The sequence below is a fragment of the Trematomus bernacchii genome, unplaced genomic scaffold, assembly GCF_902827165.1.
Source record: "Trematomus bernacchii unplaced genomic scaffold, fTreBer1.1, whole genome shotgun sequence".
In the NCBI taxonomy this organism is placed as follows: Eukaryota; Metazoa; Chordata; class Actinopteri; order Perciformes; family Nototheniidae; genus Trematomus; species Trematomus bernacchii.
In genome coordinates this window covers 21,753-47,074 of record NW_022987775.1, presented here as the reverse complement: position 1 = coordinate 47,074, position 25,322 = coordinate 21,753, and the positions used below count along the sequence as shown (strand labels likewise).

Here is a 25,322-nt window from a genome sequence, read left to right as displayed (position 1 = left end):
GGGTCCACATTTCAGATATTACGTCATATCGGACGCAAATCTGGATCAGCTCCGTTTTTCCCCGTTTTTAGAGATTTGGGTACGGAGGAAAAGAGAGAGGGTTTTGTTTTCTGACGCTGCGTGAGTTCCCCGACACACCGGGGACACACCGGGGACACACCGGGGACTCACCGGGGACACACCGGGGACACACCGGACCGGGGACACGCCGGGGACACACCGGGGACACATGGTGACACATGGTGACACACCGGGGCACACCGGGGACACATGGTGACACACCGGGGACACATGGTGACACACCGGGGACACATGGTGACACACCGGGGACACATGGTGACACACCGGGGACACATGTTGATGTAGAGAAGACATCACAAAGTGCATTTTGCAGGATAGGTCCCCTTTAAAATACAAACAACTATTTATATCTTCCCAAAGAAAAATAATCAAACTACTGAATTTCACTTACTATTATTTCTTACTTCAATAAGGTGGATAATCATGCTCTCAGTTTAGAACTACAGTTCCCAAGATGCATTTGGGGAAAACCAACATGAAGTATAATGCTTCCATTGGTTCAGAGTTAGTTGTGAGCTTATTTTTTTACATTTGTTTTTATTAAGTCAAACCTTTTCCATTAAAAGCACAGTTTGTCATTTTTATGTTGCTAAGTTTGAATAATGCTGGAGTTCGGCTTTAAACCAGATAAAAAGTACTATTTGTTAAAACATGAAGAATTTCCAAAACGATATGCAGTCTTTTTTTTATGATTTCTCAGTGGATTTATTTAGTCTGGATTCTTTTTTAAACAAACCACAATAACAAAGAAGTTGATTCATGTTTTGAGTTTTAATATCATTCACATTTTAAATCTAAAGACGTCTTGATAGTTTTAAACAGAACATTATTTCAGTGCTTCATGGTGCAGCTAACGTCACGTTGACCCCGAGTCCTTGGACAGCGTCTCCAGCAGCTAACGTGACGTCACGTTGACCCCGAGTCCTTGAGAGTCCTTGAGAGTCCTTGGACAGCGTCTCCAGCAGCTAACGTCACGTTGACCCCGAGTCCTTGAGAGTCCTTGAGAGTCCTTGGACAGCGTCTCCAGCAGCTAACGTGACGTCACGTTGACCCCGAGTCCTTGAGAGTCCTTGAGAGTCCTTGGACAGCGTCTCCAGCAGTTGGAAGTAATTGTACTTGATGTCGTACTCCATGTCGTACCAGAAGTTCACTGCAGAGGAAAGAAACACAATATTCCTGATTCATTAATTTGTGAGTTTTCCCCGTGTTACTGCGAGGCTCGAAGAACAGAGAGTCGTATGCTGGACACGCTGTGAAGACCCCAGAGACACATGTACAATGTGTGATATCAGGCTGTATAAATAAAGTTTAATCGATATATTGAAGTTCAGTTGACTAATTATACATTATTTTATCGGTTTGATTAAATGGCTTTTTTGTTTTTGAAAATGATTATGTGTTAAATGTCTCTGTGTCTTACGATACGATAATACTTTAAAGGTCCCTATTATACTCTTCTTCATCAATATATCACAGGTCTCAGATATATCCAGAGCCTGTCTCTGATTGGCTGAAACACCAAACAGATCATTGCAGCATTACCCATAATCCCCCCTGTTTCCAAAGTGCTGATTCTCTGTCTGTGACTTTAGATGAAAATAAGGAGCCCCTCCCCACGGAGGGGACACATGTTGATGAAGAAGAGACATGAAGAAGAGGGGACACATGTTGATGAAGAAGAGACATGAAGAAGAGGGGACACATGTTGATGAAGAAGAGACATGAAGAAGAGGGGACACATGTTGATGTAGGAGAGACATGAAGAAGAGGGGACACATGTTGATGAAGAAGAGACATGAAGAAGAGGGGACACATGTTGATGAAGAAGAGACATGAAGAAGAGGGGACACATGTTGATGAAGAAGAGACATGAAGAAGAGGGGACACATGTTGATGTAGAAGAGACATGAAGAAGAGGGACACATGTTGATGAAGAAGAGACATGAAGAAGAGGGGACACATGTTGATGAAGAAGAGACATGAAGAAGAGGGGACACATGTTGATGAAGAAGAGACATGAAGAAGAGACATGGAGAAGAGGGGACACATGTTGATGAAGAAGAGACATGAAGAAGAGACATGGAGAAGAGGGGACACATGTTGATGAAGAAGAGACATGAAGAAGAGGGGACACATGTTGATGAAGAAGAGACATGAAGAAGAGGGGACACATGTTGATGAAGAAGAGACATGAAGAAGAGGGGACACATGTTGATGTAGAGGAGACATGAAGAAGAGGGGACACATGTTGATGAAGAAGAGACATGAAGAAGAGACATGGAGAAGAGGGGACACATGTTGATGAAGAAGAGACATGAAGAAGAGGGGACACATGTTGATGAAGAAGAGACATGAAGAAGAGGGGACACATGTTGATGTAGGAGAGACATGAAGAAGAGGGGACACATGTTGATGAAGAAGAGACATGAAGAAGAGGGGACACATGTTGATGAAGAAGAGACATGAAGAAGAGGGGACACATGTTGATGAAGAAGAGACATGAAGAAGAGGGGACACATGTTGATGAAGAAGAGACATGAAGAAGAGGGGACACATGTTGATGAAGAAGAGACATGAAGAAGAGGGGACACATGTTGATGAAGAAGAGACATGAAGAAGAGGGGACACATGTTGATGAAGAAGAGACATGAAGAAGAGACATGGAGAAGAGGGGACACATGTTGATGAAGAAGAGAGACATGAAGAAGAGGGGGACACATGTTGATGAAGAAGAGACATGAAGAAGAGGGACACATGTTGATGTAGAGGAGACATGAAGAAGAGGGGACACATGTTTGATGTAGAAGAGACATGAAGAAGAGGGGACACATGTTGATGAAGAAGAGACATGAAGAAGAGGGGACACATGTTGATGAAGAAGAGACATGAAGAAGAGGGGACACATGTTGATGAAGAAGAGACATGAAGAAGAGGGGACACATGTTGATGAAGAAAGAGACATGAAGAAGAGGGGACACATGTTGATGTAGAAGAGACATGAAGAAGAGGGGACACATGTTGATGAAGAAGAGACATGAAGAAGAGGGGACACATGTTGATGGAGAAGAGACATGAAGAAGAGGGGACCCATGTTGATGAAGAAGAGACATGAAGAAGAGGGGACACATGTTGATGTAGAAGAGACATGAAGAAGAGGGGACACATGTTGATGTAGAAGAGACATGAAGAAGAGGGGACACATGTTGATGAAGAAGAGACATGAAGAAGAGGGGACACATGTTGATGAAGAAGAGACATGAAGAAGAGGGGACACATGTTGATGAAGAAGAGACATGAAGAAGAGAGGACACATGTTGATGAAGAAGAGACATGAAGAAGAGGGGACACATGTTGATGAAGAAGAGACATGAAGAAGAGGGGACACATGTTTATGTAGAAGAGACATGAAGAAGAGGGGACACATGTTGATGAAGAAGAGACATGAAGAAGAGGGGACACATGTTGATGAAGAAGAGACATGAAGAAGAGGGGACACATGTTGATGAAGAAGAGACATGAAGAAGAGGGGACACGTGTTGATGAAGAAGAGACATGAAGAAGAGGGGACACATGTTGATGAAGAAGAGACATGAAGAAGAGGGGACACATGTTTATGTAGAAGAGACATGAAGAAGAGGGGACACATGTTGATGAAGAAGAGACATGAAGAAGAGGGGACACATGTTGATGTAGAAGAGACATGAAGAAGAGGGGACACATGTTGATGAAGAAGAGACATGAAGAAGAGGGGACACATGTTGATGAAGAAGAGACATGAAGAAGAGGGGACACATGTTGATGAAGAAGAGACATGAAGAAGAGGGGACACATGTTTATGTAGAAGAGACATGAAGAAGAGGGGACACATGTTGATGAAGAAGAGACATGAAGAAGAGGGGACACATGTTGATGTAGAAGAGACATGAAGAAGAGGGGACACATGTTGATGAAGAAAAGACATGAAGAAGAGGGGACACATGTTGATGTAGAAGAGACATGAAGAAGAGGGGACACATGTTGATGAAGAAGAGACATGAAGAAGAGGGGACACATGTTGATGAAGAAGAGACATGAAGAAGAGGGGACACATGTTTATGTAGAAGAGACATGAAGAAGAGGGGACACATGTTGATGAAGAAGAGACATGAAGAAGAGGATTTGGCACAATAGGTGACTATACAAATAAACTAACCTTGAACCTTAATAGAAAGAATGCAGGTCTAGAGTCCTGTGGTGCGTTCAGGGTCAGTGCGTACCTGCGTGTGGTGCGTTCAGGGTCAGTGCGTACCTGCGTGTGGTGCGTTCAGGGTCAGTGCGTACCTGCGTGTGGTGCGTTCAGGGTCAGTGCGTACCTGCGTGTGGTGCGTTCAGGGTCAGTGCGTACCTGCGTGTGGTGCGTTCAGGGTCAGTGCGTACCTGCGTGTGGTGCGTTCAGGGTCAGTGCGTACCTGCGATGCAGCCGTGGGACTGTTGAACATGGTGGAACCAGAGGGACGGCAGGAACAGCATCTCTCCCGCCTTCACGCTGCAGCGGACCGGCTGAGCGCTGCCGTACTGAGGGAACCGGTCCAGGTCCGGGTCCAGAGGGTCCAGAGGGATCCACGGGACCTGAGAGTTACGTTTATTGACTTTACAACAACTATACTTCCACCAAAACCCGCCTGAACTGTCAGTCCCAATTAAATAATATATATACAAATCTTTACTCTTGAAAAACGCTTTTTAAGTCCTTTCAAAATATATGATATAGTTAGTTATTTTTGACATATTCTAAAATAAAAATCTCCTAAAGACTTAAAATATATATATTATACGTTTCCACTTCAACCCGGTGTGTTTGTCTTCTCTCACTTTGCTCGTAGACAAAGATAGGGGTCGTTAAACGTTGAAGTACCGTAGAGTAACGGTAGCGGCAGAGAAACTCCTCCCGGGTTTAAACCCACGTTCTTCTGACCCGAGCTCCTCCAACAATGCAACATATATAATAGAATTCAAAAATATGAATAAAGAAATAGTGCAAGAAATACAGAAAGTCGTGATATTTACAGACACCTGAACGCACCTTCTCAGAGTCGCTTTGATCGACGACCTCGAACTCCCCGTCGTCCCGCTGATGGTAAACAGCCGGCTGGTACATCCCTGATAGAGACCACAGTTACTATGGTTACTGTAGGTTGTACACAGTGGTTATTAAACTTGGAGGGGGTTACTATGGTTACCATAGGGGATGAAGGGTCGGTCTGTGGGCGGCAGCAAGATGAAGTTTTTCTCTCCAGAAATCACACAGTACAGATTCTCATAGTGATCTTTGTGCACTGAAAATAGAATTCAAAATACACACATTTATATATATTTTTTCCATATTTATGTATATGTTAAGCTATACCTAAAGTGGGGTGTTGTGTTCAGGTCTTACAGGACGTTACGGCGCTCGCTTCTCCAAGCCAGAAATTCACTGCATCTGGTAACTTTCCTAAAAGATAAAAGTGAAAATATGTATTATGAGAAGTTGAAGGAATAATTAGTGATGATGATTCACAGTGATGCACCAAATCTATGTATTACTTTGAAACATGATCATCTGTATAAAACTACAGGTATGACTGGAGTCACATTAAACATTAAAATAGTAGTTGGATTACATGAGCTCAGTTTTAAAAACGCAGGCCACCATCTGTGTAAAAAACATGGTGTAATAGAGAGAAAAACTAAGCAAAAATAGTTTTTCAAAACTTACACATAAATACTTAAACACAGAACAAATGTAATAATTTAAAACGTATAAAAAGTATGACTTAAAAAAAAAAGGAAATCTCTATTGTTGTAGTTCTCCTCCAGGCCGCCGACGGCAGCACTGAGCTCACTGCGTAAAGCCGGCGCCATCTTCGATTCTACACAAACTTTACTTCACCTGAATAAGTTAAGTTTATTTACTTTACAACTACTACACTTCTATCAAAACCCGCCTGAACTGTCACTTATAAGTTTCCATTTCAACCCGGCGGGTTTTTTTCGTCTCACTTTGCTCTTAGACAAAGATAGGGGTCGTTAAACGTTAGAGTACCGTGTAAAGTAACGGTAGCTAGCATGGAGCTCCGGTGCAGTCACTGCGAAAGTCCCATAGAGAGACAAGCCAAAGGGTATAAAAGGAAGTCTTTATTGACATTAATCGATTTAAAGAGCGCAGAAAAACTCTTCCCGGGTTTAAACCCCCGTGAGGCGTTTCTATGTTTCTCCTGTGTCCGTCAGGTGTACCAGAAAACTAAGAAAAACGGTAAAAGGCGTGTTTTTGTGGACCCAAACCCCCCCTCTTGTGCGGCTCCTTCTACCCGGCCTGCCTCCTGTATTCCGGGGGAACCGCCGCCTCTGAAGAAGCTCAAGAAAAGACTCAAAACTCAGATGAACGAGCACGACTATGCGACCCGGGACATGGAGCCCGGATCCTGCAGACCTCCGCCGGCCAGACGCCTCCGCCGAGGGCCGGTGTCCCAGGTACAGTGGTTAAAAAATAATTAATAATTAAGATTACATGTAATTATAGGTGCTTATATCCAGCAGCAGTGCCTACATTCTGTCAGTAAAATGAGCTGTGAGGAAGATATTAATACATCAATAAACACAATTCTGTCATTTAATATATGTTTGTGAAATTACTGTAGCCTACTGTAGTTGAGTACACATTTGAGGTACTTGTGCTTTACCCCAGTATTTTCATTTTATAACACGAATACTTCTACTTTTTGGGAGCCAAAGTTGTACTTTATACTCTACTGTATTGTGTTATAACAGATGTTTTTACTTTTATACATTTATATTTTGACAAACAATAATTAGGAAGAACTTAAAAAATATGATTAAGGTATAGATCAAACTATCCAACATTATATCTAAGTAACTAAAATAATGAGTGGGTTAGCAGAAAAGAAATGTTTTGTTAAAATATATTCCACAGCTTCTTAAATGAGAAGATTTATTTAAAAATATAGAAATATTCTTTTTATTTTTGCAATTAGTACTTTTACTCCTTATACCTCAAGTACATTTTCCTAGGTGTAATTAAATACTTCTACTTAAGTACCATTCTCGATGCAGTACTTTCACTTGATATTGAGTATGTTCACAGTGTGGTACCACCTGTGCTCAGGTGAGTGGGTTCCTGAGGAGGAGGAACTTCAGCTCCGCTCTGAACCGCCTGCTGCAGGAGTCCGGCTTCAGAGAGGCTCTCATCAAAGTGTGCGGGAAAATCATTTCAAACGAGGTGAGACGAGATTATAAAATGTATTTATTAAAACAGGTGAAAGTGACAGGGACTGTGAACATCAGGTTCTTACATTGCTTTAAACAACAGGGTTTCACCATCAAGAAATCACCGTTCTACAGAAGAGGATTACGGCCAAATTCGATTTTGGGGGGAATAAGACCAAAAGGGCAGTGAAAAAGAGGCCAATCTTTTTTTGGAGTTCTGACTTCAATCTCAGAATTCTGAAAAAAATCTCAAATGAATCTGATTTATGAAAAAAAGTACTAGAGATTTGACTTGTGAACACCTTTTTTTTCTCTTTTAATATGATTAGTTTTGTGAAAATTCAGCGGTTTCTTTAAAAAACTATGATTTCAAGTTCCATTTCATGAGACCCAAATCAATGCAGAATTGCAGTACTGCACCGGACACACAGGAGACACCTGTTTTTATAGGTTTGAAAGGTTGTTGTCTATTTTAAATGTATTTTATTTAAGCGTAAACAGATGGTGAATGACCTGGAGGGGCCGTTCAGGAAGCCCTTCAGCCCTGAGAACCTGTCTGCCTTCAGCTGGGATCAGACTACTTCCTGGGCCGAGGGTAAGGCTCCTCTGACTGTAGCCTGCCTCCGGTCCATGTTCCCCCCCGCCAAAAAGATCCAGAAACTGACCGTCAACTACAGTCCTGGGAACAAACCACGGTGGGTCTTTTTAAGGATATTATGGACATACTTTACTTAACAGGGGTGTTAAACTCAATTTCATCGCGGGCCATATTAGCATTATGGTTGTAAATGTAAGACTATATATATATCGTATATATAAAATAATGTATTTTATTACATTATTGCCTCTGCATTGGATTATTATCGGATAGGGTAAGAACTTCATAATTAACTACGTCTGAAAGCAGAAGTCTAGGGCAAATAATTGCAAGTCTCTGCAGTGCCATGTCACGAAATGAGATGCATTGTGGGACATGTAGTTTATGGACAATGTGCTTCTGTAAAGCGGCATGTAACCGTATAATACACATATTATATTCTTTCAGAGCTCTTGCGGGCCGCAGTAAATGAAGTCGGGCTTTGAGTCTGACCCCCCTGCTTTACTATGACTTTTATACATGATGTTTGCAACACCAGTGAAACCTCTCCTCGAGGTCTCTTCCATTGTTCCCCGTTAGCTGCGCGGTTTCTTTGGAGGTTTTTCCTTGTACGGTGTGAGGGTATAAGGAAAGAGCGGGTCGTATTGATATTCTGTACAAACTGTGAAGTCCACTGAGACAAGTGTGATTTTGGGCTATATAAATAAACATGAATTGATTGATTGATGAATTGACAGTGTATGATGATTGCTCTTCTTGCAGGCGGATGACGGAGGAGGAGGTGAAGCAGATGTTGGAGCGCAGGATCTGCCTCCTTCTGTCAGTGCCTCTCTACACCAGCTCCCTCAGGTCCTGCTTCCTGCAGACGGCCTTCAGCGTGGAGATGCTGCGTCACCGCTGCCCCGTCACAATCTTCTCCGTCACCAACAGCCTCGGCCTCTCGATGTCCAAAACCACCGCCAGGATCCACGTCCGGAAACTCGCCGAGGAGCACGAGCGAACGGTGAAGCGGTGGAGAGACGAAATCCAGGTGAGGAGAGGGGGGGGGGGGATTCACGTGTTGGTAACGTGGTTTGAGTTTGATACGAGTTCATTTGAGTTCAGTTTTGTTGATATACGTTGGTGTTAACGAAGAACGGGATAATATGGAGCAGGATCTGCATGTCAGGAAATGCTGAAATATTATTACTATTTTGTCTTTTTGTTTATTTTTTTAATGTAGAATTGTTGTTATTATTATGATGTTTGTCTTATTTGAAATGGTGTGTTCCCAATTTAATTTAACCCTAGTGTCTCACTCTATAAACGTTTCTTTGACATCCTATGAGACCAACATGTCTGCATCAAGAGTTTGTTTACATAATGCCACAGCTGTTTGTGAATGGGAGCAGTATACCTACAATTGTAAATAATATATTTTATTTGTAGACGACCAGAGGGACTCAGTACTGCAGTGAAGACTCCAAAAAGGCGGCAGCTTACACCTTCAGCTGGGGAAAAGTCCGGGTAACACGTCTTAATAACGGGTAATAATTGTTTTAATCTTTTTAAAGAACAATTAAGATCTAATCTCTGTTTCCTCAGGTGCCGTCAGTGTTCAGGTCTGATTCTACTGAGCGAGGATACAGTTTTGTAACGTGGGCGTTTCGCTTCGCTCATCAAGCTCGGGTTAATTTTCGTAACCTGCACGGACCTCCGATAAAAGCAGTGGAAGTTTCTCCTTACAGCATCCTGCCAGCCAAAGAGGTACACATTCAATAACTAAATATGACAAGAGCCACTTAGAAACAAGTGTCTAAATGAGACGACTAAACGTCATCACTCTGAACATTAGCCACCTTTAGCTTAGCGGTGGTGAAGTCATGTGACCGTGCTGTAGTTCCTTTATAGCCCAACATTAGCCACCTTTAGCTTAGCGGTGGTGACGTGAAGTCATGTGACCGTGCTGTAGTTCCTTTATAGCCCAACATTAGCCTCCTTAGCTTAGCGGTGGTGACGTGAAGTCATGTGACCGTGCTGTAGTTCCTTTATAGCCCAACATTAGCCGCTTTTAGCTTAGCGGTGGTTACGTGAAGTCATGTGACCGTGCTGTAGTTCCTTTATAGCCCAACATTAGCCTCCTTTAGCTTAGCGGTGGTGACGTGAAGTCATGTGACCGTGCTGTAGTTCCTTTATAGCCCAACATTAGCCACCTTTAGCTTAAGCGGTGGTGACGTGAAGTCATGTGACCGTGCTGTAGTTCCTCTATAGCCCAACATTAGCCGCCTTTAGCTTAGCGGTGGTGACGTGAAGTCATGTGACCGTGCTGTAGTTCCTCTATAGCTCAACATTAGCCGCCTTTAGCTTAGCGGTGGTGACGTGAAGTCATGTGACCGTGCTGTAGTTCCTCTATAGCCCAACATTAGCCTCCTTTAGCTTAGCGGTGGTGACGTGAAGTCATGTGACCGTGCTGTAGTTCCTTTATAGCCCAACATTAGCCACCTTTAGCTTAGCGGTGGTGACGTGAAGTCATGTGACCGTGCTGTAGTTCCTCTATAGCCCAACATTAGCCGCCTTTAGCTTAGCGGTGGTGACGTGAAGTCATGTGACCGTGCTGTAATTCCTTTATAGCCCAACATTAGCCTCCTTTAGCTTAGCGGTGGTGACGTGAAGTCATGTGACCGTGCTGTAGTTCCTCTATAGCCCAACATTAGCTTCCTTTAGCTTAGCGGAGGTGACGTGAAGTCATGTGACCGTGCTGTAGTTCCTTTATAGCCCAACATTAGCCACCTTTAGCTTAGCGGTGGTGACGTGAAGTCATGTGACCGTGCTGTAGTTCCTCTATAGCCCAACATTAGCCTCCTTTAGCTTAGCGGTGGTGACGTGAAGTCATGTGACCGTGCTGTAGTTCCTCTATAGCCCAACATTAGCCTCCTTTAGCTTAGCGGTGGTGACGTGAAGTCATGTGACCGTGCTGTAGTTCCTTTATAGCCCAACATTAGCCACCTTTAGCTTAGCGGTGGTGACGTGAAGTCATGTGACCGTGCTGTAGTTCCTTTATAGCCCAACATTAGCCTCCTTAGCTTAGCGGTGGTGACGTGAAGTCATGTGACCGTGCTGTAGTTCCTCTATAGCCCAACATTAGCCTCCTTTAGCTTAGCGGTGGTGACGTGAAGTCATGTGACCGTGCTGTAGTTCCTCTATAGCCCAACATTAGCCTCCTTTAGCTTAGCGGTGGTGACCGTGAAGTCATGTGACCGTGCTGTAGTCCTTTATAGCCCAACATTAGCCACCTTTAGCTTAGCGGTGGTGACGTGAAGTCATGTGACCGTGCTGTAGTTCCTTTATAGCCCAACATTACAAGTCGTGTTTTTGTCACTTGATCCAGTGTTGTAGTTTTAAAATAATCAAGTCTAGACGAGATGCAAATGAATGGAATAATCTGCATTAAAGCTGTGATTTATTTTCAATAAACCTTGAAAAGATATGAAAGATATCCTTGCAGTTTAAGTGGCCTATGGGAACATGTTATATTGAAAACCACTCAAGCAAGTAACAATTTTCTCCTAGACGTACGAGTCGTTGCGACAGCGTATGAAGACGTTAGTGATGCGGATCATCGCCGACAACCTGACGGCCCTGAAAGGACCGAGGGGACGAGTGGAGAGACACATTCCTCACAAATACTCCTCCCTGATGAAGGAGCAGAGCAGCACCGTGAGTCCTGTCTGTAATGCTTACTTAATATTGTCCTGTTTCCTGTCCTGATGCGTCCTTCCCCCTCAGGTGAGTCTGGGTGCAGTGATACCGAACCTCACGGAGGAATCTGTCAGCGCGGCGTTCGGCCTGAAGGACTTCATCCCTGAGGTTTCTGGGACTCCGCATCACATCCTGTGTTGTGGAGACGTCCTCAGCACCGAGAGGAAGGAGCAGAGCAACGAAACCCAGAACAACGAAACTCCAAAGCAGAACCCTGAGCTGAAGTTTGACGGACTCGTTGAAGCTCCACCAGAGTTTCAGAAGGAACACCTGTTCCACGAGGTGAGGAAAGCTTCATTGAATTTTAACAACACAAGGTGAAAGGTGAAAATAAAAGTTCTCCAGGTTCTTCAAAATAAAAGCCATCGAGCAGTTTGTAAGAAAAAGTCAGGCTGTTTCAAAGTAAAAGTCTTTCAGCTGTTTTACGATAAAAGTCGTCCAGCTTCTTCAGAATAAAAGTCGTCCAGCTTCTTCAAAATAAAAGTCGTCCAGCTTCTTCAAAATAAAAGTCGTCCAGCTTCTTCAGAATAAAAGTCGTCCAGCTTCTTCAGAATAAAAGTCCTCTGGCTGTTTTTAATGTGAAAGACCTCCAGTTTCTTCAGAATAAAAGTCTTCAAGCTGTTTCACAGTAATAAACACTATTTTTCAGGAAATGATGAAGATGCTTCTCAGTGAGAAGAGTGAGAACGCTCGAGGAACTCTTCATCACATCGTCTCGCTGTTTCACTTCAAGACGTTTAACAACACGGCCAAAGATTACTTCCTGAACATCTGGGACTTCATCACGGTGAGACTCTTTAAACTATTCAGTGATCTAATGATGGTGACGTCTGTCCATCCTACAGACCTCCTTTTACTCAAGAACAGGATCTGAGTACCGGATTAACCCGAATATAAGACGTTTTCTTTGCTAGTAAGAAATCTGAAAGAGGGGTCGTCTTATATTCGGGGTCTAGACTTTTCGATGTAATTACAGTCACAACAACAGACGAGTGTTCCCCCAAGCGAGACACCGTCTTAAAGTACAGTAACGGCAACAGGAGAGAAAAATGAATGAGAAGACGTCTGTGATGTGACGAATAGACGGCACATTTGAAAACAATAAGTGATGTGTGTTATCATTATTTTCAAATTAAGTTATTTTTCTTCATAAAAACAAGATTTGGTCAAAAAGGTATTTTTCCAAAAATGAGTCTTGAAAAGAGGGATCGTCTTATATTTGGGTCAATACTGTACTTTTACTCAAGTACAAGATCTGAGTACTTCTACTTTTACTCAAGTACAAGATCTGAGTACTTCTACTTTTACTCAAGTACAAGATCTGAGTACTTCTACTTTTACTCAAGTACAAGATCTGAGTACTTCTACTTTTACTCAAGTACAAGATCTGAGTACTTCTACTTTTACTCAAGTACAAGATCTGAGTACTTCTACTTTTACTCAAGTACAAGATCTGAGTACTTCTACTTTTACTCAAGTACAGGATCTGAGTACTTCTACTTCTACTAAAGTACCTGATCAAAGTACTTCTACTTCTACTAAAGTACCTGATCAAAGTACTTCTACTTCTACTCAAGTACCTGATCAAAGTACTTCTACTTCTACTAAAGTACCTGATCAAAGTACTTCTACTTCTACTAAAGTACCTGATCAAAGTACTTCTACTTCTACTCAAGTACCTGATCAAAGTACTTCTACTTTTACTCAAAGATCAAAGTACTTCTACTTGTACTCAAGTACCTGATCAAAGTACTTCTACTTCTACTCAAGTACCTGATCAAAGTACTTCTACTTTTACTCAAAGATCAAAGTACTTCTACTTGTACTCAAGTACCTGATCAAAGTACTTCTACTCAAGTACCTGATCAAAGTACTTCTACTTTTACTCAAAGATCAAAGTACTTCTACTTTTACTCAAGTACTAGATCAAAGTACTTCTACTTGTACTCAAGTACCTGATCAAAGTACTTCTACTTCTACTCAAGTACCTGATCAAAGTACTTCTACTTTTACTCAAAGATCAAAGTACTTCTACTTTTACTCAAGTACCTGATCAAAGTACTTCTACTTCTAAAGTACCTGATCAAAGTACTTCTACTTCTACTCAAGTACCTGATCAAAGTACTTCTACTTTTACTCAAAGATCAAAGTACTTCTACTTTTACTGAAGTACCTGATCAAAGTACTTCTACTTCTACTCAAGTACCTGATCAAAGTACTTCTACTTCTACTCAAGTACCTGATCAAAGTACTTCTACTTGTACTCAAGTACCTGATCTAAGTACTTGTACTCAAAGATCAAAGTACTTCTACTTGTACTCAAGTACCTGATCAAAGTACTTCTACTTGTACTCAAGTACCTGATCTAAGTACTTCTACTCAAAGATCAAAGTACTTCTACTTGTACTCAAAGATCAAAGTACTTCTACTTGTACTCAAGTACCTGATCAAAGTACTTCTCCCCTCTGCTGAACATTTCTCTCAGTTTGTGACGTCGGCCTACGTGACTCTGTTTGCTGTGACGGCCTGTGGTCTGGACTCTGTGGACCAGAGACCCTCAGACTTGCCCCCCCAGGCCTCTGCTCAGATGGACTGGCTGAGAGACCTCGCTCACAGACTGGTGGACCTGGTGTGGATGCCTCCGTCTCAGGAGGACATCAACATGGCTGCTGCTGCTGCTGCTGAGCAGAGTGACGGAGAGAAGAGGAACATATTCCCCTTCTGTTACTGCAGAGAAGGTGAGAGCTCAGCAGGAGGTGTTCACTTCCTGTCTGTCTTCTTCTGTGGTTCCCTTTGGTGTTTACATCCTATCTGTCTTCTTCTGCTGTTCCCTTTGGTGTTTACATCCTATCTGTCTTCTTCTGCTGTTCCCTTTGGTGTTCACATCCTATCTGTCTTCTTCTGCTGTTCCCTTTGGTGTTCACATCCTGTCTGTCTTCTTCTGCTGTTCCCTTTGGTGTTTACATCCTGTCTGTCTTCTTCTGTGGATTTCTCTGATGTCCAGCGCTCTGTCTTTTAACCTTTTTCCTTCTTATGTTCTCCTTTTTGAAAGACGATTGAGCTTTAAATACAAATATTTGACCCAACAGGAAAATTCAGCTTCTTCAAATCAAAAGTCCTCCTGCTTTTCAAAATAAAAGTCCTCCAGCTTCTTCAAAATAAAAGTCCTCCAGCTTCTTCAAAATAAAAGTCCTCCAGCTTCTTCAAAATAAAAGTCTTCAAAAATTCTGCCTTTAACTTCTTTATCGGGCGAGGAACCATATTTGGGGGAGGGTTACCCAAACATGGCGTTCTCCCCGCGACTCAGTGAGGTCGAGAAGCATGTGGTTTTCTCCCAGCCAATCAGCGAAGATCACTCTACGCCACAGAACGCGCCATTGGGGAATTTGACGAATCAGCAGAGGCCTGACACGGTTAGGGTTAGGGTTAGTGCCCTATGAAGGGTTAACCCCAGATGTGTTCTTGTTGTTGTTTTAGAGAAACCAGGAGAGCGTCTGGTTCGCTGCTGCAGTAACTTGTGTCCGAGGATCTGGTTTCACGAAAGCTGTGTTCAGACTCGGACCCTCTCAGATCAGGATGAGGATCAGGATCAGGATCAGGATGAGGATCAGGATCGGTTCTGTGGTCCGGACTGCGGCTCAGACGGGACGTACGCTTACTGTCAGTGTAAGGAGCGGAGGGGGGGGCAGATGGTCCAGTGTGGCCTGATGGAGCGCTGCAGGGAGCACGAGTGGTACCACCGAGCCTGTCTGACAGACGCCCAGCAGAGCAACAACCAGCACAGTGAGACTTATATTCAAGCCTTTCCTAAATGTAATAATGTCATCATTATTTTTGTTATTTTATATTTATACGTGCTATGGATTTTTTTTCAATTTTCTTGTTTTATTATTATTATTAGGGTCTGAGACCATAGGTCGGCGAAGACCCTATTGAAATCGGTCGCGCAGAGACCGATAAACCTGCGAAAAACACATAAAAACAGGGATAACGACCGGCAAAAGCACAGAAAAGGTTCGGAAATAGTGACGGCAGATAGTCCGCGCGAGCCCAGTCACGTGGGCGCAACTCGCATAATTAATATCGTTACGATCAATTTAGTCGCTCGCAAAGCGAGCGATAACCATGCAAAACCCACTAAAAACAGGGAAAAAGACGGGTAAAAGTCCATTAAAAGTGGCCTAAATCATGACAGTAGGTAGCCCAACGGCCAATATGGTAAACGAGCACATTATTGATATTGGTCCGATTATTTATTATTATTATTATTCTGATTATTATTTGAACTTTTTGCGCGCACTTTTGACCCCCGCTACATATGTGAAAACTCACCAAATTGTGCACGCACGTCAGAAGTGGTGCAACTTGAGATGTGTAATTGGTCCCGGAACTTTACGTCAAAAATTGCGTAGGCCACGCCCACTTCCGTTTTTAACGTTAACTCCCCCTACTTTAACTTTCACGTAAACGAACGAAACTCGCTACGCATATCTAGGGTGCGGAGACGAACAAAAAAGCCTCTTGGAGGGGTATAAAATAACGTACAGGAAGTCGGCCATTTTGAATTTGGCGTCGAAAAAGGCGTCAAAAAACGCGATTTATCATTTACATGGGCAATTCAAAGTTATCACGGAAGTTTTTTTCTTTCGCACGGCGCAGCCGTTATTTGGCGCCAAAGTTCGCGTTCGCTCGATGCTAGGCCCATCAAACGCCATGGAATACGATGATGTCATAACTGAAACTGACATGCTCACAACGCCACCAAACTTTACAATGTTGTCTTAAGTCAATGGAAAATGGTCAAAACTGCACCAGACTTCAGATGACAGTTAATGGTCCGGCCCTCAACACATTAATATGACAAAAGTGAGTTTTCCTCAAAAGCTGTTGCCATGGCAACGAATCCCTCGCCATAAAACACGGTGTCGCTGTAAATCCAATCAACACGGTCCCATCGTCCCCCAATCTTCACTTTTATATCACTGGTCCATGACTCAACAGCTCTACGTGAAATCTGAGATCTCACCGTATGCCGTTTCCATGGCAACGCATCCCACGCCGTAAAACACGATGTTGTCTTAATTCAATGGAAAAGGTTGCAAACGGCACCAGACTTCAGATGACAGTTAATGCTCCGGCCCTCAACAGCTCTACGTGAAATCTGAGTTCTCACCGTATGCCGTTTCCATGGCAACGCATCACTCGCCATAAAACACGATGTTGTCTTAAATCAATGGAAAAGGTTCAAAACGGCACCAGACTTCAGATGACAGTTAATGGTCCGGCCCTCAACACATTAATATGACAAAAGTGAGTTTTCCTCAAAAGCTGTTGCCATGGCAACGAATCCCTCGCCATAAAACACGGTGTCGCTGTAAATCCAATGGACACGGTCCCATCGTCCCCCAATCTTCACTTTTATATCACTGGTCCGGCCCTCAACAGCTCTACGCGAAATCTGAGATCTCACCGTATGCCGTTTCCATGGCAACGCATCCTTCGCCATAAAACACGAAGTTGTCTTAATTCAATGGAAAACGTTCCAACGGCACCAGACTTCAGATGACAGTTAATGGTCCGGCCTTCAACAGCTCTACGTGAAATCTGAGATCTCACCGTATGCCGTTTCCATGGCAACTAATCACTCGCCGTAAAACACGATGTTGTCTTACGTCAATGGAAAATGTTCCAAACTGCACCAGACTTCAGATCATGGCTACTAGTCCGGCCCTCAACAGCTCTACGTGAAATCTGAGATCTCACCGCATGCCGTTTCCATGGCAACGCATCCCTCGCCAAAAAACACAATGTTGTCTTAAATCAATGGAAAAGGTTCCAAACGGCACCACACTTCAGATCATGGCTACTAGTCCGGCCCTCAACAGCTCTACGCCAATTATGGGATGTCATCATATGCCGTTGCCATGGCGACAGATCCCTCGCCATGAAACACGGTGTTGTCTTAACTCAATGGAAAATGGTCCAAACTGCACCAGACATCAGATGACAGTTAATGGTCCGGCCCTCAACACCTCAATATGACAATAGTGAGTTTTCCTCAAAAGCTGTTGCCGTGGCAACGCATCCCTCGCCGTTAAGCACCATATTGCTTTAACTCCTGTGTAAATAGTTAAAAAGTGTTCAAATTTCACATGTGTGCTAACCGTCAAGCCCTCGAGACATATATGTGTCAGTTTTGAGATTTCGTCAAATGTCGTTGCTATGGTAACAAAATGGTCGCCGTGAAACACGGTTTTCTCATAACTCCAGTTAACATGCTCCAAACGGCCCAAAACTTCACAGGTTTGATAACGATGCAGCCCTCAACACATCTAGGCGTATTATGGGGTGTCATCAAATTCCGTTGCCATGGCGACAGATCACTCGCCATCAAACACAATGTTTATGATACTGCTGTAACTCCCATGTACGTTGTCCGATCGGCCTGAAACTTCCCACGTTTGCCAACGGCCGAGTCCTCGAGACATCTGCCTGACGTCGACGTGCGGACAACAGCCTGCGGAGCGTCGAAGACCCGCTCAACGCTGCTTGCAGCTTTAATTTAATTTGAATTTGTTTAATGCTATTTTACGTTATTACTGTTAATAATAACAGAAATAACTTTTTGTTTTTAGAAAAGCGCTATATAAGTGTCATGTATTATTATTATTATTATTATTATTGAATCTTGAATCTTTCTGACATGTTTGTTGTTGCAGCTCCGTGGTTCTGCTCCTCCTCCTGCTCCATGGGGGGGGGCGGGGAGGAGGACTTCCTGTTGAACTACACTAAGGCGGTGTTGTGGGAGGGGCTTAACCACCTGGCCCGACGGGACGCCATCCAGGAGGGAGACGGAGACGCCATGACGGACTTCTGGAGGACGGACATGGTTCTGCTGTGGAGCCGAAAACACCTGCAGCTCTTCAACAGCAGCCACCAGCTGATCACAGGTACGAGACATCTGATTGGTCAGTGACAACAAGCCCCGCCCACTGAGACACTATTGCGTCCTGTGGTTTTTGTGATTAGATTTACTGAGATCAATTAGAGTATATTTGTTTTGCTGTGGAAAGAGTATTAGTTTGTGTCTGTCGAGGTGATGTTTATTTTATTAAACACATTTTTATCCGACCAAAAACGTAATTTATGATCATTATTGTAACTCATATTCGCTATTAATGCTATTTATTTATTTAAACACATTTTATTCAACCAAAATTGTAATTTATTATAACTATTATTATTATTATTATTATTATTATTATTATTATTATTATTATTATTAAAACAATTGTATAAGACCAAAAATGTACTTTATTATTATTTAATTTTCTAAATGTTTGGGTGGTGAACGGCACTACTCTTGTAGCTTCTCTGTTCTCAGTGTGACTAAAGGGTTGTTGTCTGGGTTGTTGTCATGGTTACCGTGTTGTGTTCAGGGATCGAGGGGTTCTACCCGGAGCGAGTCAGACAGGACATGAAGTGGAACCGAGTTCTGAATCTTCAGGGAACATCGGGAGGGAACGTCAGCCTGGATCTCCTCACTGAGCTCATGATCAACGAGTTCAAAGGTCAGCTCACTCTTTAAAGTAGAGACACTACATACTGATATACACCTGAACATCAGCAGGAGAGGACTCTTTAAAGTAGAGACACTACATACTGATATACACCTGAACATCAGCAGGAGAGGACTCTTTAAAGTAGAGACACTACATACTGATATACACCTGAACATCAGCAGGAGAGGACTCTTTAAAGTAGAGACACTACATACTGATATACACCTGAACATCAGCAGAAGAGGACTCTTTAAAGTAGAGACACTACATACTGATATACACCTGAACATCAGCAGGAGAGGACTCTTTAAAGTAGAGACACTACATACTGATATACACCTGAACATCAGCAGGAGAGGACTCTTTAAAGTAGACACTACATACTGATATACACCTGAACATCAGCAGGAGAGGACTCTTTAAAGTAGAGACACTACATACTGATATACACCTGAACATCATCTCCTCTCTCCTCTCAGGTGGGATAGAGTTCGGTAAAGGCAGCTTCACGTCTCAGCAGGTGGAGCAGAGCGCTCACCTGGCTGGAGATCAGGCCAAACATCTGGACCGACTCTTCTTCACGGGAGGAAACCCTCTGAACCTGTCCTCCTGTCTGCACCGCCTCACAAACACCTCCTCCTCTTCATCCTCCTCTTCTTCATCCTGCAAGAGGACAGCCGACGTGTCCAGGTTTGTGGACGAGTTCAAGAAGGACGAGCTGTTCAGTTTCAAACCGGGCAGAAAGCATCCGGGCTTTGAGAAGTTCCTCTTCCCTCAGAGGGTGAGGAACCCGAAGAAGATGGGGAGGAGCGTGAGGAGTCTGAGTGAGGAGCTCGACAGACGGAGAGACAACATCCTCTGAGAGACGCTCGAGGCACAGCTGGAGTTCAACCATCATCTATAGGAACTGACTTTTGGGATTCTACGTTTGTTAAGTTGTATTTACTTCAGGAGCACACGACTACGGGAGCGACACAGTTACGGGGAGCGACACGAGTACGGGGAGCGACACGATCCGGGAGCGACACGATCTCCGGGAGCGACAAGACACCGGAGCGACAGCGAGTACGGGAGCGCACAACGACTACTGGTAGCGACAACGAGTACGGGAGCGACACACTACGGGAGCGACACGACTACGGGAGCGACACGACTACGGGAGCGACACGAGTACGGAGCGACACGACTACGGGCGACACGAGTACGGGAGCGACACGACTCCGGGAGCGACACGACTAGCGACACGAGTACGGGACGACACGACTACTACGGAGCGACACGAGTACGGGAGCGACACGACTCCGGGAGCGACACTACGCGGAGCGACACGAGTACGGGAGCGACACGACTACGGGCGACACGGACTCCGGAGCGACGACTACGGGCGACACGAGTACGGGAGCGACACGAGTACGGGAGCGACACGAGTACGGGAGCGACACGACTCCGGAGCGACACGACTACGGGAGCGACACGACTACGGGAGCGACACGACTACGGGAGCGACACGACTCCGGGAGCGACACGACTACGGGAGCGACACGAGTACGGGAGCGACACGACTCCGGGAGCGACACGACTACGGGAGCGACACGAGTACGGGAGCGACACGAGTACGGGAGCGACACGACTACGGGAGCGACACGAGTACGGGAGCGACACGAGTACGGGAGCGACACGACTCCGGGAGCGACACGACTACGGGAGCGACACGAGTACGGGAGCGACACGAGCAGGTGATTTAAAGAGCGTGGATGAAGGATGGATTGGGTGTCTGATGTTTGCACAGCGGCATCTAAAGGGCATCTCATTCTTTAAAACCGCTTAGTTTAAATATTGAGTTTTGTTGAATAAGGTAAGAAAACAAATGTGAAAATGTATTACCTGATAAATACAAAGATTATAAATACTACATACAGTAAACATGTTTTTCTTACTGAAGAGACGACTTCTGAAGTTGTTTCTTTGATTTTTTTTACTAATGTATAGATATGTTTCAGTCCCTGTTTTCCAACATGCTGAACTGCAGAACAATAAAAAGTTTTGACAAAGTTTAAGGGATTTCTGTGTATTCTTTAGTGAAATGTGGGTCATGGGACACCGGGGTTAGATACTTCCATAGAAGGAAGACCCTGTAGATATTAGCTGCAGACCCTGTAGACCCCGACCCATCTACAGGTAAGACCTTTATAGATACTCAGAGATGGCAGAAGTACACACATCCTGTACTCAAGCAGAAGTACAGATACTCGTGTTTAAAAATACTCTGGTAGAAGTAGAAGTACTGACTAAACTTCTTTACTCAAGTCAAAGTAAAAAGTGGTCAGAAAAATAAGTAGTGGCGTAAAGTACTGATACCAGAAACATGTACTTAAGTACAGTAACAAAGTATTTGTACTCCACTACTTCCCACCTCTGGAGATACAGTTTGTTTGAGACAGGTAACTGGTCTGGGATCAGGATGAACTCACCGAGTGCGTCGCTCATCCAGGACACGTGAGGCTCCACGTCGTCTGTGAGCTCTGGCAGCTCGTCCAGCAGGTTAGAGCACTGCTTCTGGACATAGAACACCCCCTGCTGCTGCACCTGAGACACACACACACACACACACACACACACACACACACACACACACACACACACACACACACACACACACACACACACACACACACACACACACACACACACACACACACACACACACACACACACACACACACACCACACACACAACACACACACACACACACACACACACACACACACACACACACACACACACACACACACACACACACACACACACACACACACACACACACACACACACACACACACACACACACACACACACACACACACACACACACACACACACAATTTGTTGTGTTACTATAGTAGTTGTCCAGCAGGGGGCAGCGCAGGGGGCAGCGCAGGGGGCAGCGCAGCGGGCAGCGCAGCGGGCAGCGCAGGGGGCAGCGCAGCGGGCAGCGCAGCGGGCAGCGCAGGGGGCAGCGCAGGGGGCAGCGCAGGGTCTCTCACCTTCCCCTCGATGATGTCCAGAACAGAAGAAAAGCTCATGCGTCTTTCCTCCGGCATCACGAAGCGGTCGCCGTTAACGGCATCAGCGTAACCGTTAGGAGTCACCGCTACGCTGATGACCTTTGACCCCACCTTCTCCCTGCAAACAATACAATACAAAGGGGCTTTATGAGCACACATGCTAACAAAGGTATCCCACCTGTAGCTGTGAACATGACAGGATGTGTGATTACCTAGAAGAGCATCAGGACTGTTTGAGGCATATGATAGCTATGTGATTAACATGATGATTCAGCCTCTATGGAGATAGACATATGACAAGCATGCTCATTTCTGACGTGGAGCTAATCTGAAGTAAACATTGAATACTGCTTTCTATTCCTCCATCTTGTGACTGTGTAACTCCCTCTCTTGGATATCAGCATGTGAAGGACACTGTTCAGGAACTACTTGATGCTCTGTATGTGATGACTACTTCCAGATTTTGAGGAAAAGTTAGAATTTTGAGATTTTTAGAAAAAGTCAGAATTTTGAGGGAAAAGTCAGATTTTTGAGATTTTGAGAAAAAGGTCATAATTTTGAGAACATTTTTTAATTTTGAGGAAAAAGTCATAATATTTAGGAACAAGTCATAATTTGGAGATTTTGAGAAAAAGTCAGAATTTTGATATACAAGGTATTCTGTATGTGATGACTACTTCCATTCTGGAGAGGATCACAAATACATGGATCCTGAGGTTGAAGATCAAGCCGGGGACCAGGGAGACACATACTGTATATGCCAACAACGTGCAAATACAAAAATATATATATATCACACCCTGACACCACAGAAGAAGAAGAAGGACCTAAGAGTGGGCAGGGCTTCCTCACCTCAGGTAGTCTGGCGTCCACCTGGACAGAGCCGGCCAATGGCTGAAGGCGTTGCGGATGATGCACGGCTTGTTTGGACCAATCCAGTCGCGGTAGAAGTGCAGCGGGTCGGGCGGCTCCTCCAGGTACGGCACTGATCGGTTCAGGTACAAATCTGAAAGGTAATCAGTAAACAATGAGTCTGATTGATCTCAGCAGTTCAGAAGAGAGACAGAAAAGTGATGAGTCAGCACTTTATACAATACAGCTTTATGTTTGTAAATACCTTTAAAACCTCCAGACTAAAGTGCACAGAGAAATCAATGAATTCTCTAAGTGAAGGTTTGTTTGAATTTCTTTGTGTTGAAATGAGATATATACACTAAAGAAACTTGCAAAGATATTTAATAAGAAGCAGCTACCGTCTAAACTAAATACTGCCGTGATGAAACGCCATATCATGGATGATCAAGGATTGTCTCTGAAACAGTATGGAGCTCAAAGGCTTTCTCTCTTGCCGGTTATACCACAAGGTGAGTTCCTTTTTATTTCCTGCTTCTTCACACACATGCTCTCCAGTACAGGTTAGCTCTGAGTGTTAGCCATGCTAATGTAAACACCGACCATATTACGTCCAAAACAGTCGGGCATTGTTTCTGATAGCAACGTTTCTGATTGGGCCGTGGGTCCACATTTCAGATATTACGTCATATCGGACGCAAATCTGGATCAGCTCCGTTGTTCCCCCGTTTTTTAGAGATTTGGGTACGGAGGGAAAAGACGAGAGGGTTTTATTTTCTGACGCTGGTGAGTTTCCCCGACACACCCGGGGACCACACCGGGGACACACCGGGGACCACACCGGGGACACACCGGTGACACACCGGGGACACACCGGGGACACCACCGGGGACACACCGGGGACACCACCGGGGACACACCGGGGGACACACCGGGGACACACCGGGGACACACCGGGGACACCACCGGGGACCACACCGGGGACACACCGGGGACACACCGGGGACACACCGGGGACACACCGGGGACACACCGGGGACACACCGGGGACACACCGGGACACGTGTTGATGTAGAGAAGACATCAACACGTGCATTTTGCATGATAGGTCCCCTTTAAAGTACATATGGACACACATGTCTCTATCCCTGGGAGGATGAATCTGATCTGATATAAATAAGGCAAGAAGGAAGTTAGTAAAACAATTGTTGAATTAAGTGAAAATGTCTTCTAGAAATAAGTATTTTTTTAGAGAAGTATAAATAAAACAGTAAAGCCTTCTTCATGGTAACCTGAACAAACGTCAGTCATCTATTATATCAATAATGAAGGACAATAGGAGAATGAAGATTTGTTTCTGATCAGCCAGTATCTGAATAACAGTCTTAGTATTTTCCTGACCTCTAGGTTGAAACAGGTGATAGAAAGTAGAGTTAATAGACTTATATATGGGGATTTAAAAAGGTTTAGATCAAATCAAAGACTCAAAAGTGTAATTCCTAAATGTTCTAGATTGGTTAATTAATTGATCGATTATTACATTTCAAAGTCAGATTTGTGCCAAAAAAACACGTTATACTACTAATTTAGTAGTTTGTTCATAACAAATATTTTTAAGTGGCAGCAAGTATTAGTTACAATCTCATGTCACCTGGAACACACACACACACACACACACACACACACACACACACACACACACACACACACACACACACACACTAGTTTGTTCATAACAAATATTTTTAAGTGGCAGCAAGTATTAGTTACAATCTAGTGATTATAATACTAGTAAATATGTTAGTTGTTAATTACTAATACCTATTAGTACTAGTAAGTTACTGGTAGTAGTGATAGTAAGAAGTAGGTTGCACTAGTTGGAGTAACAATGAGTAGTGGCAGTAATCATTGTAATACTAGCAGAAGTACTTCGTTGTAGTACTGTAGTATTAATGTTTCTCACCGTGAGCCTCCACAGAAAACTCAGCCAGTCGTTTCTTCACAGACTCCATTATGTTACTCCGTCATCACAAACAAATAATATCATATATCGGATCAAAATAAAATATATAAATATATAACCGATACATTCCGCTGCTGTCAGATCTCTCCCATCTTCACTGTGCCATGCTGCTTTGTTTACATCCGGTGCGCATGCGCAGAACTCAGCTTCTTCTATT

The 25,322-nt window shown here is 44.0% G+C and overlaps 2 protein-coding genes across 5 annotated transcripts; one reads left to right on the top strand and one right to left on the bottom strand.

Annotated features, from left to right (window-relative positions):
* Positions 1-833: 833 nt before the first annotated feature.
* On the bottom strand, positions 834-25,274 carry jmjd7 (jumonji domain containing 7). 3 transcript variants are annotated; one of them, XM_034148978.1, is made up of 11 exons: positions 25,106-25,274; positions 23,143-23,296; positions 22,270-22,408; positions 21,696-21,810; positions 5,498-5,554; positions 5,301-5,396; positions 5,144-5,220; positions 4,530-4,689; positions 1,161-1,231; positions 1,081-1,090; positions 834-1,025 (listed from the first exon to the last, which is right to left on the bottom strand). In XM_034148978.1, exons 1-11 carry the CDS (start codon positions 25,152-25,154, stop codon positions 988-990), a joined length of 966 nt encoding a protein of 321 aa, XP_034004869.1. In that variant the 5' UTR covers positions 25,155-25,274; the 3' UTR covers positions 834-987. The 3 variants fall into 3 exon arrangements, with proteins under 3 accessions (XP_034004869.1, XP_034004867.1, XP_034004868.1); XM_034148976.1 differs by having other exon boundaries at positions 1,081-1,231; XM_034148977.1 differs by having other exon boundaries at positions 834-1,231.
* LOC117497095 lies at positions 5,932-20,221 on the top strand. 2 transcript variants are annotated; one of them, XM_034148974.1, is made up of 14 exons: positions 5,932-6,573; positions 7,226-7,339; positions 7,819-8,021; positions 8,687-8,954; positions 9,353-9,430; positions 9,509-9,670; positions 11,474-11,620; positions 11,690-11,944; positions 12,312-12,449; positions 14,148-14,400; positions 15,140-15,475; positions 18,382-18,612; positions 19,102-19,233; positions 19,704-20,221. In XM_034148974.1, exons 1-14 carry the CDS (start codon positions 6,169-6,171, stop codon positions 20,084-20,086), a joined length of 3,105 nt encoding a protein of 1,034 aa, XP_034004865.1. In that variant the 5' UTR covers positions 5,932-6,168; the 3' UTR covers positions 20,087-20,221. The 2 variants fall into 2 exon arrangements, with proteins under 2 accessions (XP_034004865.1, XP_034004866.1); XM_034148975.1 differs by having other exon boundaries at positions 5,934-6,573; positions 15,140-15,445.
* Positions 25,275-25,322: the final 48 nt, after the last annotated feature.

What these genes read in the sequence shown, in the direction of transcription:
- LOC117497095 (XM_034148974.1), top strand. Translation starts at nt 6,169, where the DNA reads ATGGAGCTCCGGTGCAGTCACTGCGAAAGTCCCATAGAGAGACAAGCC. An exon ending in GCCGAGGGCCGGTGTCCCAG is followed by an intron (nt 6,574 to 7,225) that starts GTACAGTGGTTA and finishes ACCTGTGCTCAG; the next exon opens with GTGAGTGGGTTCCTGAGGAG. An exon ending in TGAAGGAGCAGAGCAGCACC is followed by an intron (nt 11,621 to 11,689) that starts GTGAGTCCTGTC and finishes CTTCCCCCTCAG; the next exon opens with GTGAGTCTGGGTGCAGTGAT.
- jmjd7 (XM_034148976.1), bottom strand. Translation starts at nt 25,154, where the DNA reads ATGGAGTCTGTGAAGAAACGACTGGCTGAGTTTTCTGTGGAGGCTCAC. An exon ending in GTTTTCTGTGGAGGCTCACG is followed by an intron (nt 23,297 to 25,105) that starts GTGAGAAACATT and finishes ATTACCTTTCAG; the next exon opens with ATTTGTACCTGAACCGATCA. An exon ending in GCTGTCCAAGGACTCTCAAG is followed by an intron (nt 1,026 to 1,080) that starts GACTCTCAAGGA and finishes ACGCTGTCCAAG; the next exon opens with GACTCTCAAGGACTCTCAAG.